This window comes from Triticum dicoccoides, chromosome 3B, assembly GCF_002162155.2.
Source record: "Triticum dicoccoides isolate Atlit2015 ecotype Zavitan chromosome 3B, WEW_v2.0, whole genome shotgun sequence".
In the NCBI taxonomy this organism is placed as follows: Eukaryota; Viridiplantae; Streptophyta; class Magnoliopsida; order Poales; family Poaceae; genus Triticum; species Triticum dicoccoides.
Genome location: NC_041385.1, coordinates 65,487,330 through 65,500,125, shown reverse-complemented (window position 1 = coordinate 65,500,125; position 12,796 = coordinate 65,487,330). Strand labels below are relative to the sequence as shown.

General features: G+C 44.9%; 1 protein-coding gene and 1 pseudogene across 1 annotated transcript; both read left to right on the top strand.

The window, feature by feature from the left end:
- The first annotated feature begins 2,072 nt into the window (after positions 1-2,072).
- Positions 2,073-2,651, top strand: LOC119280796. The gene is made up of 2 exons (XM_037561517.1): positions 2,073-2,225; positions 2,360-2,651. Exons 1-2 carry the CDS (start codon positions 2,118-2,120, stop codon positions 2,519-2,521), a joined length of 270 nt encoding a protein of 89 aa, XP_037417414.1. The 5' UTR covers positions 2,073-2,117; the 3' UTR covers positions 2,522-2,651.
- Positions 2,652-5,050: 2,399 nt separating this feature from the next.
- On the top strand, positions 5,051-8,528 carry LOC119279295 (annotated as a pseudogene).
- The last annotated feature ends 4,268 nt before the right edge of the window (positions 8,529-12,796 follow it).

The following is a 12,796-nucleotide window of genomic DNA, read 5'->3' as shown; positions in this document are numbered from 1 at the left end:
ACACAGACGCACGATACGACCATCCAAAGCTATCTGCATACATTTCAAGCTGAGTTTCTATAAACCAGACGAACTACAAGCAAATCGGATGATTTTCATATATACAAACCAGACGAAATTCATTACATTTCAGACAATTTTCATTAAGAAAAAGGGGGACCGGACCTAAACCTAGCTTACAGCGGCGTCCGTTGTCCAAGTCCTTGTTGTTCCCTTCCTACGAATGGGTCATCCAACTACTGTCTCCATGAGTACCCGCGAAGTGAAGGTGCGGTCGCCGCGGGGGAAGAGTAAAACATGGGAGATAGACCGGCCGAATTGGGACACAATACTCTGCCACCTCCCATGCCCTACTCATCCTCGTCGGTGTCTGCGACCTATCTGTGGCTGGTGGACATGAGGCGCACGATGGAAGTGGAGGGGCCGACACTCATCATCTCGCCGGCATGGTCGAGCAGTGTTTGGCGGCGCATAGAACGCGTAGCTGGTGGTGTTCTCGTCCGCGATCGCCAGCGCAGCCAGCACGACCTTCGTGTCCTGCTGTGTTGCATGTGTATTGCGAGCGGCGGATTGAGCGCGGGCGGCCTCGTAGAGCGCCTACTGCTCGGCAACGAAGTTTGGGTTCGCTGCGACCATGGCTGCCACGGCTTCCACGCTTGTGCGCTCGCTGTAGATCTCCCCCTTCGCTAGCCGGTGCTACTTGAGGAGGAAGAGATTGTATCGCTGCTCTTTCTATGCCCGTCGAAACACTAACTTAGACGCTAGCGTGGGCTCCTCCTCCACCGTGTCTTCGAATGTTCACTATTAGGCTAGCCACAGTGAGAGTAAGCTACCTATTAATTTCCTTACCTTCCAAAAACTCTTCGGATTTTTTAAAAATTCTTCACAATTTCAAATAATTTTCATAACTTTAAAAAAATATTCATAGTATTAAATAATGTTCACAAATTTCAAAATTGTTCACATTTCCAAAATTTTTCGGAATATCCAGATTGTTCAAAGACATTTGAAAAAATAACATTTTTTAAAAAACTGTTCCAAATTTTCAATTTTCTTCATATTTTGACAAAAAAACTAAATTTACAAAACATGTTCATTTTTCAAAATATGCTCATTTTTTTAAAAATGCTTAAAACTTCAAATTTTGGTCACAACTACAAAAATATATTTTCCAAAATTGTTCTAAATTTCAGAAAAATTCATAATTTTTTCGAATGTTATTTTTCCAAAAACAATTCAGTATTTCAAAAGTTTTTAGGGGACATTTGTTGAATTCACATGAGTAGTTCTGAATTTTCATCTACATTTTTCTAATACTCAAACTCTTTTTAGTTGTGAATATTTTTCAGAAATCTTGAATAATTTCTGAATTGATGAAAAAAATTGAATTTCAAAAAAATAAGTGAATTCATGAACATTGTCTGAATACAAGAACATTGTTTGAATTCAGAAATATTTTTGAAATTTATGTGAACTTTTTTAATTTAATTTTTTATTATAGTCATGATTTGTTTCAAAATTATAAATCAGAGGGACCAAAGAAAAGAATTGACAAACAAAAACATACTGCACTGGCTCGCTGGGACAGGCCCGGAGCGAGCGACGCGAGCGGTACCACTCGCTCTGAGCATACACAGCAGCACCTGTATTCTGTGGGTTAGCCCATGAGGCAACAACTGCAAGAAGTAATGATTCTCAAATGAAAATGTGCAAGGAGTATTCCGTACTCTAGCATATTTAGCAGCTAAAAATATAATCTGTCTGTAAACTTTTATAACACATTTTAGGTCACTCTTAAATTTGAATAAAAATCATTGTCAAAGATAAGTACTAATAATCACAATTAGTAAGTTCTTCCATTAGCATCCATGCAGTAGCTATCCACTTGTCCATACACAACATATACATCCATTCCCGTAAAAAAGGATATATATCCATTTATTTGTTACTTGAATTAAAGCATTAATAAAACATTTAATTCATGCTTATAGCTAGGCAGGCACACACCAATGTATTCACGGGTCTATATAAACACACACAAATCACAAAGAACAACACAGGGAAAAGAAGAACTGTACGTACGCAAAGTGTAGTTAGCCTCCTCCTGTACTATACATATGGCGATGCTGAAGAAGAACACGAGCGCCCTGTGCTGCTTCGTGGCCGCCCTCATGGTGGTCATGGCTGCCACCCTTCTTTTCTCCTCATGCGACGCCGACAAAAAGGTTAATCACTTAAAATTTTCTATTTAATTTGCAATGTCGCTGTTAAGATCAGACGATGAAGCAATCTTTTTTTCAGATTGGAGATCGAATCTATACATTTTTTTAACCATTTGTTTCTTTACACCCATATGCAGATGGATAAACCCCGTGCTTTTCCCCTGCCGGCTTCGTGCTACTCCAAATACTTCCCAAACTGCACCGACGAGAGCTGCAAGAGGTTCTGTGGCAGCGGCAACATGTCGCCGGTCCCCGAGGCTTTCTGCAATGACAACAACAACTGTTGTTGTCCCATTTAGTTAATTATAAGCGCCGCTGAAGTGGTCCGGGAAGAAATGGAGATGCCAATAATATAAGCAAGAGATCTAATATTTTAAAATCTTTGTAAACCAGCTTTTTTTGTAGTAACAATTTTACCATTGTGTGTCCCATTGGTTCGTGTTCTTGGAGACAAATCAAAAGTAATGACTAATGAAGCTTGAACAAAAATAGTAGTTGATACCTGCCGTGTTGATAGCATAAGCACAAGCAAGTTTTTCATCTTCACCCAAATGCAAGTCTATTTACACTTCCAATACAGATTTGTTAACGATATTCCTACTTAGCCCCTCATTAATTTCATCAAGGATTGACAAAAAAAAAATTGTATTTGGGGAGCGGGGGTATAAGTTACATAAATAACCTTAATTTGACATCAAAAATAGAAATGTCACATGTTTAACATGAACCATCAATCATTAATAAAATTCATATAAGCAAAATGTTTCAATCATATCTTAAAGGACTTTTATAATTACTACCATGGTCGTCAATGAGCACATTTCTAGGATGTGGCCAATGTTTAGGGGGTCAATCCCGAGCCATGCTCCGTCCTTGAATCATAATAGGGAGAGTGGCCATTGCCTACTCTACAACGATTATTCCTAGTGCATGTCCCCACTCTATAATGTCAAGCTTTTTCGGTGATGCTTTTTGGATGGCTAGACATGTGTTCAACTGTATCCAAGAGGGAGTGGTGGAGTACGGATTATTTAAGATGCAAGAATGGTTCCCACGGAAGGGTTGGCTCCTCCTCTTATGAGAAATGCACTGCGACTATCCGGATGTTTGCATACGGAATTCCTGGTGATCTTCTTGATGAGTATGCATGGATGAGTGAGTCCACATGCCTTCAATCATTGTATAGGTTCTGCAAAGTTATGATTGTTATGTTTGGCTCGGAGTATTTGAGAGAACCAAATGTTGCAGATACAACCTTGGTGTTGGCGATCAATGAATCTAGGTTCTTTCTGGGAATGCTAGGTAGCATAGATTATATGCACTGAAAGTGCAAGAATTGTTCATTTGCTTGGCAGGAGTAGTATAAGGGGCAATTTAAAGCTTGCATGGTCATACTTGAACCGTGGTATCATAAGACTTCTGGTTTTGACACTCTTTCTTCAGCATGACAGGTTCTCACAATGATATCAACGTGCTTCAACGGTCTTTGTCCGCATGGCTTGCAGAAGATAACTGCCCTGGGGTCAGTGGCCACCACTACAACAAGGGATACTGCCTAGCTGGCGGTATCTATCCTCAGTGGTCAACTCTTGTAAAAACAATCTCCAGGAGAGAAGCGAGCTAGATTTTCACAAGCACAAGAGAGTGCTGGGAAAGATGTGGAGCGTGCCTTCGGTGTGCTCCAATCTCGATGGGCTATTGTTCGGTACCCTGCTAGGGCATGGAGCCAATGCAAGATGTGAAATATGATGACTGCTTCTGTGATCGCATGATGCCAACATCTATGACCAAGGGTTAGATTACCAAGGTGAAAATGTAGAGCCTGCGGATGGACTAGCAACGTTTACAGAGTTTATCCAATTTCATCATGAAATGCGTGATTGTGCAACTCACATTCAAGTTCAAAATAATTTGGTTGAGCATATGTGGACAATTTATGACAATTTCAATTTTATTTGGTTGTGAACTATTTATTTGATGTCTAAAATCTATCGATCTTTTTATTTGTATTTGTATACGTAAAATGTAAATTGTTGAAATTTTGGTAAGAAAAGACAAAACAAAACGGCCGACGGACCAAATGGGTCGACTGGTCGGGCGCCCTGCCAAAATGAAGACGCCGGCCACCCCCTTCACCGACCCGAACAGTCAAAAACCACACAAAACGTTCACTGGTCGTCGCGTTCGGATCGGCCTTGCTTCTTCCATGTGACCAGCCTTATTTGAACCCCAAATAAGACCCGGTTCTTTCGCCAGAATTCGGGGATTCTCCCATAAACCGATCCCTGATCCCTAAGGCAGGGGTCGGTTAAACCCGGAAAAAAATTATATGAAACCAGGTCTCATATAAAGCAGGTGAGACCCGCCCTGATGGATGACACGTGGTATTCACAAATCACAAAGCATCTAATCTCACCCCCCCAGATTTCAGGTGGGGGGGTGGGATAGATGCTTTGTGATTTGTGAATACCACGTGTCATCCATCAGAATGGGTCTCACCTGCTAAACCGTGAGACCTGGTCTCATAGGATTATTTTCCGTTAAACCCCGTGTCGAATCCCCTTCCCCCCACTCTTCCGTTCGCCTCAATCCGGCCGGGACCGGCGTTTCCCTCACCCGACTCCCGGCTATCCGCGCAGATCTCGCGGGGGCTTCGCCGCACCCGGCACCACGCCCTCCACAACGGCCGGCGTCGGCACCACCGCGCCCATGCTGTCGCTGCATCGCCGACCTTGCCACGGTGAGTCCATTCCTCTGCGCTCTCTGCTCTGTTCAAGCAGCCCCAATGGCGGCCGCGCCGGTTGATGTTCTAACGCCCTGCAATTTCCATGGACAAAGGATCCACATCTACTGCTATCAGTATTACCCCCGCTGACTCCCTCCACCATTTTGGTTTCTGTATTTGCTGCCAACATCGCCGCATCGCCGGCGACTTCCTGGCCACCGGCGACCTTGACTACTACATGGACCTCCGCGCCGTCTGCCATAGCTGGCGCGCCGCCACGGACGGCCCGAAGGGCACCCCGGACCCTCGCTTCCACCCTAGGGCCGGTCCTGGGATTTCCGGGGCCCGGGGCGAGACAACACGAAGGGGCCCTAAAGCCACATAAACATGTGCATATTTTATGTCTATTTCAATTGCAAATAAATATTTGGCAGACTATAATTTATGATGCCTTGTCTTTTTGACTATTAAGAAACTGGGGTCATAAACATTCACAGTAAAAGTGGATCTTGTCAATCCACCCTTATACTGTATATATTTGTATTATTAGGTGAATTATAATAGCACTATCATGCCTACTAATTTTTTTATCTTCCTATAGTTTTCACTAGTTGCTCTTGAACAACAACTAAAGCTAACTCCTTGGAGTTCCTAGCAGTAGAAATATTGTTTATTTTTGCAGGGAATCCGTAGAGCACTTGTATCTTAAAATGCGAACAACTCATGTGGGACTCAATTAACTCATATGCATGTTTTTCCTCAATTATCAGATGGATTTTTTCTGGATAGCATCTTGCTAAATGAATGGCAATCTTGCTAATCAGCACACAACATATGATACAAGAAATTAAGAGTACTGCTAATTAAATAAAAGTGCTAAGAAAGGCATGGAACAAGGTACCTGGATGGCTAGAAAAATTGAAATCGCAAAATTTTGCTGTTGCGTCACGAACAGAAGTCCAAGTTTCTGTTTTCTAATCCCAATCAATACAAGAAACTGGAGTATAACAAAGAGAGTCGCACGAGGATAATCTTCAGGAAACGAACGATCCAACAAGAATAGAAAGAAAAAATTTGCATTGAAGAGAAGATTGATGGGAATCTGGAAACCGCATTACCTTCTTTCACTAATGGCGCCTAGCAGCCAAAAATTACAATTAGACGAGTGGGAGGGGCGCCGTCATTCATGGCATGGCTGATTTGTTGCCAATTGGGGAGGAAGAGTATTAAGACGAGAAGACTGCACGGCGTGCTAATCCATCAATTATTTTTTGTTTCCTTTTAGAGAATCAATCAACCGGCAAAACAATCACACGTATACAGGGAAACCAAATCAATCGGGGGCCCCTTCCTACTCGGGGGCCCGGGGCGGCCGCCCCCCCTGCCCCCCCTCAGGGCCGGCCCTGTCCACCCCCGCCGCTGGGTCAGCATCGGCAGCTCCTGAAGCAACACGCACCTCCTGGTGAACACCGCCACCGGCCGGTTCCTGCGCAAGGAGCTCCCGGTGCTCCGTGACTATTTGATTGGCAGCACCACCCCGGACGGTCTCCTCGTCTTGATGGACGATAAATCCCCTCACGGCTTCAGTGTCCTCAGTTCTTTCACGGGCTACTTGGTCCGTTTCGCCGCGCCACAACCTGACGAGTTCGTGGACTCTGCTGCTCTTGTCTCTGGTTCTTCGCCCGCAATCATCTTGTTATTCAGGAAGTACATTGATGATGATGATGTCCGGTTACGCGAATCGCCTCGTAGGGTGTACATGGCTGAACCTGATAGCGAATCTTACGACGTGTCTGAGGACAGGTATGCTTGCCCTTTGATCAGGCTGGCTGTCAGAGGTATCCACACTATCGGCGAGTTGGGATCGGTGGCACCATTTCCGCTTGCCGTGGCAAAGAGGATCTTTAATCCGATGAGGTTTTTCAATGCTGAGCCCATTGAGTCGGATGATGAAGATACCATGATGTTCGAGGAAGAATCCATATGGAAGTTTTGGATAGGATATGACAACCGCTGTTACCTAATGGAGTCTAAGATTTTTTTTTTAGAAAAGGAGGATGCCCCCCGGCCTCTGCATCTGGGCGATGCATACGGTCACTTTATTAATTATTCTCACAAGATCTTACAAAGTCATACAACAACAAGACTAAAGCCACCGTCTAAGCAACAACTGTCGCTACACCTATACAATTGATGAAGGGGCGCTGATAGCGTGGGCCTAATACTAAACAGACATCGCAGCCAAACCTAAACATATAAGACCTGAGGTCCCAACCAGGACGCCTGCCTGGTATGGATTACCTACCAGCCCGGTGCACTACTCAACCAGGACGCCTGCCGGGTCTGAGGCCGCCGTAGCCACCTGCCACGAGTCCATCTTCAGAGCTGTACTGTTCCATCTATCGTGCCAGGTCTCTCTGCCATCGACGCCACCACGACGCCCGACAGCGTCGTCCTCCTGCGCGAGTCCATCCTCCCACATCGAACTCCGAATTTGCACTGCGCCACGCCGTCAAGATCCGTCGCCATCAATGTATGGATGAAGCACCGCTCCACCAAAGAAACCGTCCGCTGGTCCCGTGACGCAATGCGCAACACCAAGTAGAAGGCCGAAGTCGCACCGCTACCACGCCACCAGCAGCCCCGCCACCAGGAGCTGTTCCCAGTCGCCGCCTTCAAGAAGGAACACGACGCCAGGGTGCCGTCGACGCCCAGAACAGGGGAACAAAAGCTTTCGCGATAGCTCGAGGAGGCGGCGGAAGGGAGAGGATCCACCCCAAAGCCTCCAGGAAGGGGATCGGCGCCAAAGGCGTCGACTTTGGGGAGACCGCCGCGCCAGCTAGGGGTTTTCCCCGGAACCTCACCCGCACGCCAGATCTGCCAGGACGGCAATGACGCCAAAAGCAACCGCCAAGGACCGGCGCCAGCACGGATCGGGACAGATCGGAGCAGGGGCGGATCTTCTACATGAAGCCATGACGGATTGCGAGGAGCCGCCACTGCGCCAGCGTCCGCAGCCCCCACGCTGCCCGCGTGGTCGTGGGAGGCTGCCCACCAGAGCCCGCCGGCGCAGTCCGCCGGCTGCACCGCGCCCACCGGTTGGGGCCGCCGCCCCGGGGAACCAAGGCCCTCCAACGGAGAGGAGGCGTCAGATCCCGCCGCCACCATCATTGGGGCCGAGCACCCGTGCCTCGGAGGCCCTCAGGCGGCGGCGGAGGGAAGGGAGGAGAGGGGGAAACGCAGCGGCGGCGCTGTGATGCTATGCTACCATGAAGCTAAAAGATGGCATGGAGGTTTACAAGATGGACACTGAGAGTTATGTATTTGAGCATGTGGAAAACATTGGCAACCGTGCCGTCTTCCTCAGTGGTTATTGCAGGTGCATGTCTGTTAATGCTGATAAATTCCCATCCATTGACGCCAACTGCATCTATTACATAAAGAGCGATGATTTTTCTCGTGATTACATCTACATGTATAACCTCAAGTCCCGCAGAGAAGAGCGAGTCTCTAAAGAAATATCTCGCGTTTCTCGCCCTTACACAATTATTCAGCTCCTCTCCAGCCTCGACCTCCAGTAGCTTAAACGGAGTGTAGGATTCCATCGCTGATAATGGTTGTGTTCTTCCAGTTTTATGTTACTTTTGTCATGACGTTGTGACGGTTTCAGTCTTTCAATATATTTAAGCTAAGGCTTCTACCTTGCTCCGTAAAGCAGTCTTGTTTTGGGCACAAGTTTGATCGATCCAGTATAATAGCATTTATGTGATCTAAAGTTAGCACAAGTTTGATTGAGTATTCTACTAGCATTTATGTGATCTGAAGCTGGTGTGTGCAGACGTACTGACAAGGTGATGCCTTTAATCTAACATACTTTCTCAAGTGAAATTTCAAGGCATGTATGTTTTCGGTTTGTTGGGAAACCAAAGCTTTGTATTCTTTTTTTTTGTATGTGTGGCAAGCAACACAAACTTGATATATAATCAAACAGCTAGAGATTGTATTCAAACCTGCATTTGCGATTTGTGAGATATACTTGGTAGGGAACAAACTGTTGTGCGCGCAATTTTCCAAGCTGTATAACATAACCTGATAAAAAGAGATTTCGCTGTTGCTGAGAGGTTTATGAGGTACAATTCTGAACTCTGATGCACCTTTTTCCTATGTCTCTCTACTCCCGCTCTTAGTTCCTTTATTTTGTGAACCTTCCATAATATTCCCTCATAGTGATCTAAACGCTATTATATTTCTTTAAGGAGGGAGTAGATCTATGCGAAAAATCATGTTTTTTTTTAATTTGGTAGCAATCCATAGGGCACATAGCATTCCAATCTTGAGGTTTTTCTTTTATTTATAGGTTTTCTAGTTCCCTCGTGAGTATTGTAGCAACCAAAATTATAGGCCTTTCTCCATCATTGACCTATTGTACTTGTTTAAGTGAGAAGTGATCAATGTTCCTTTAATCTTGATATAGTATTTTCTCCATTTTTCTCTATTGTTGAAATATTTAGTATCACTCGTGCCCTGTTTTTTCTTTCTTTCTTGGGCTTGTTGAGCTGATGCCCTTAGCAGAACCTTACTTGTGGTACTTTGTGTGTGCGTGTGTGCCTTGTGTGAACTTTGTTATGCTTGCGGTGATTTGCTTTATTTATAAAGCGGGGCAAAAGCCTTTCTCGGTATCTAATTTCCCCCATATCTCCACTATTTAAGACTTTAACTTTTATAGTTTTTCTTGGGTATTGATGCAAGCATATGATTTGTGTTTTACTTTAGTGGATTTAGTGTAAGTGCATCTAGTGCTCATTAGTGATTTTGGTGTATTGAAGACTTATAGGTTAAGAGACTGATGTGTTTGTGAGTGTACACAGGTCTATAAGTCTATGAGGAGTTTGTGAGTGTACACTGATGTGTTTGTTTGTGAGTGAAGCCATTGGAAATCTCATACAGTTCAGTCATATTCTTCAATGACAGAGACGAAGTTCTTCTGGTCTCTGAGGAATTTGTTCTGACTGAGGAGTTAGGAATTCGCCAGTGCGTATTGCCTACACAGTGAGGAACATGATAGCCCTGAGGAATTTAAGAGTCAAATTTCCGATCGTTGTTGTGCTATGCGCCAGCTGTCCCAAAATATCTACCCACCTAACGGTCATATCTGACAAGGCATTTATCTCTTATCATGTCGGGCTGTTCCCTAGGCTATAAATAGCCACCCCCTACAACCACTAGCTGGTTGGCTGCTCCGAGAGAAACTGACACTTGTCATTTGTGAGTATCCCATCCTCCGAGGACTTTGAGCGAAAATCATCAAGTGAGGAATACCCAAACCCAACACCTACAAACCCAAAGTGATTGAGCATCACTGAAGAGATTGATCCTGCATGGATCCGACGCTTGTTACCTTTAAAGACTGTGCTTCTTCCAGACGGTTAGGCGTCATGGTCTAGAGCATCCAAGAGGAATTGTGGATCGCCGAGTAACCTAGTTTGTGAGGTTTGGAAGTCACCTAAAGACTTACCACGAGTGTTTGGGCGAAGTCTGTGTGACCTTAGCTCAAGGAGAATACGGTGAGGACTGTGTGTCCGGGACTGGGTGTCCTCGAGATTAAATACTCAGCCGCTCCAACCAGACGTACAACTGAGACAACAGTTGGAACTGGTCTACCAAATCATTGTCTTCACTAAGCTTACTGGTTCTATTTCCTCAACTCTTTCAGTTCCTCATGTCTGTTGTTGTGTGCCTATTCATATCTGTTTGAAGACATTGACTGAAGACTTTCTCAATTTCCTCAATTCAATTTATTCAGTCTGTCCGTCATCTTTTTGTGTTATCCTGTGTTTACGCTTTCTGTACTCTGTACTTGTCTTCGTTCCATCATGATGGCCATGCTTATGTTCTGTTATGTTTACATTTGAGTACTTATTCCACTGCTAGTAGTTCTTCATTTAGGAATTTCCTCACTAGCAAATTCCTCAGTGAAGAATCCATAAAAATCGCCCATTCACCCCCCTCTAGTTGATATAACGCACTTTCAATTGGTATCAGAGCAAGGTACTCCCTTGTTCTGTGTGATTTTGGTTTAACCACCTGGAGTTTAGTTATGTCGATCGCAGGTATGATCAATGTCTCTGCTGGGTGTCCTACCTTCGATGGAATGTACTACCCCTACTAGAATAATAAGATGCGAATGCATCTTGAGGCAATTGATAACGATCTCTGGTATGTTGTAGAAAATGGTGTTCCCTCTGTCACACCTTCTCTGAACGCTACTGATGTGAAAAGATTCAAGCAACTCGATTCTCAAGCGAAGAATATCATATATGGCCACCTGAGCAAAGGACAGTATAGAAGAGTGAGTGCTTTGGAAACTGCTAAGCTTATCTAGGATAGGCTGTCCAAAGTAAATGAAGGAGTCTCAACTCAACGTGACTCTAGTGTTGACGTTCTTCAAAATCTCTTCAACCGCTTCAAAAGACTCGACAATGAAAATGTCCAGCAAACCTTCGATTGCCTCACTGACATCTCAAATGAGCTTCAAGCGCTTGGCGTTACTGACATCATTGACCATGAGGTGGTGAAGAAATTGCTGAGATTTCTCGATTCTTCATTTGATACTCTGGCACTGATGATTCAAGAACGTGGTGATTACAAGTCACTTGATCCCGTTGATATCCTCGAGAGGCTAAACACTCATGAGTTCCAGCTTGCTGAGAAGAGAGATCTCTATGGTTCGAGCTATGGCAGATCACATACTTTGAAGGCCAAGGCAGTCTCTGAGTCTGAAGATGAGGACTCTGCTAGCAGCCTTGGTGACCCTGAAGAACTGAGCCAGGAACTATCACTGCTTGTGAAGAAATTTCAGAAGTTCTCAAGACGTGGTCGCTTTGGAAAATCCTCTAGGAGCAATGATTCCTCATCCAGTGACTACAAGAAGAGGCTATGCCACAAATGCAAGAAACTTGATCATTACGTCCAAGATTGTCCTTAGTGGGATAAGGAATCAAAGAAGAAGAAATACAAGGATTACAGTTTTGATGATGCAAAGAAGAAGAAGAAATCTTCAAAGTCTTCATCATTAAAATCCTCAAAGTTTTCACCTCACAAGAAGAGCAGCTCCAAGAAGGCTCGGGCATTCATTGGCAAGGAAATGGACTCTGAGGCTGAATCTGAGGAACATGAGGACGAGGAAGCATCTGAGGAGTCCGAGTCTGGTGTGGCGAGCCTAGCTCTCGCTACTGCATTCGTCAGCAAGTCTATCTTCAACTCTGAAGAAAATGGCTTCACCAACAAGGCTGATGAAGGCAATGATGACTATGCTCCCACCTATTGCTTCATGGCAAAAGGTGCCAAGGTAATTAAATACGCCTCCTCTGAATCTAGCACTACTAGGAAAAGGGCTATAGATGGGATGTACACTAATGGCGCACCTGTCATGTGGTGCGCCATTAGTATATACTAATGGCGCATCATGTTCTGGTGCGCCATTAGTGTGGAAGACACTAATGGCGCACCAGGAACATGGTGCGCCACTACTGTTGTTTATTTATTTTTTCTTTTTTTGCAAAACTACTAATGGCGCACCGTAACACAGTGCACCATTACTAGTTTAAACTAGTAATGGCGCACTTTGCCACGGTGCGCCATTAGAATATATACTTTTTTATTTTTTTGCAAAACTTCTAATGGCGCACCAGAAGCAGGTGCGCCATTAGTAACCAGGGTTACTAATGGCGCATTTGCTTACGGTGCACCATTAGTACCAGGGTTACTAATTTTTTCTTAGTACCAGGTTTCCCCACTCGATCGACCCCAACCGTGCGCCGCCGCCGCAGCTGCCCACGCGCCCCCGCCG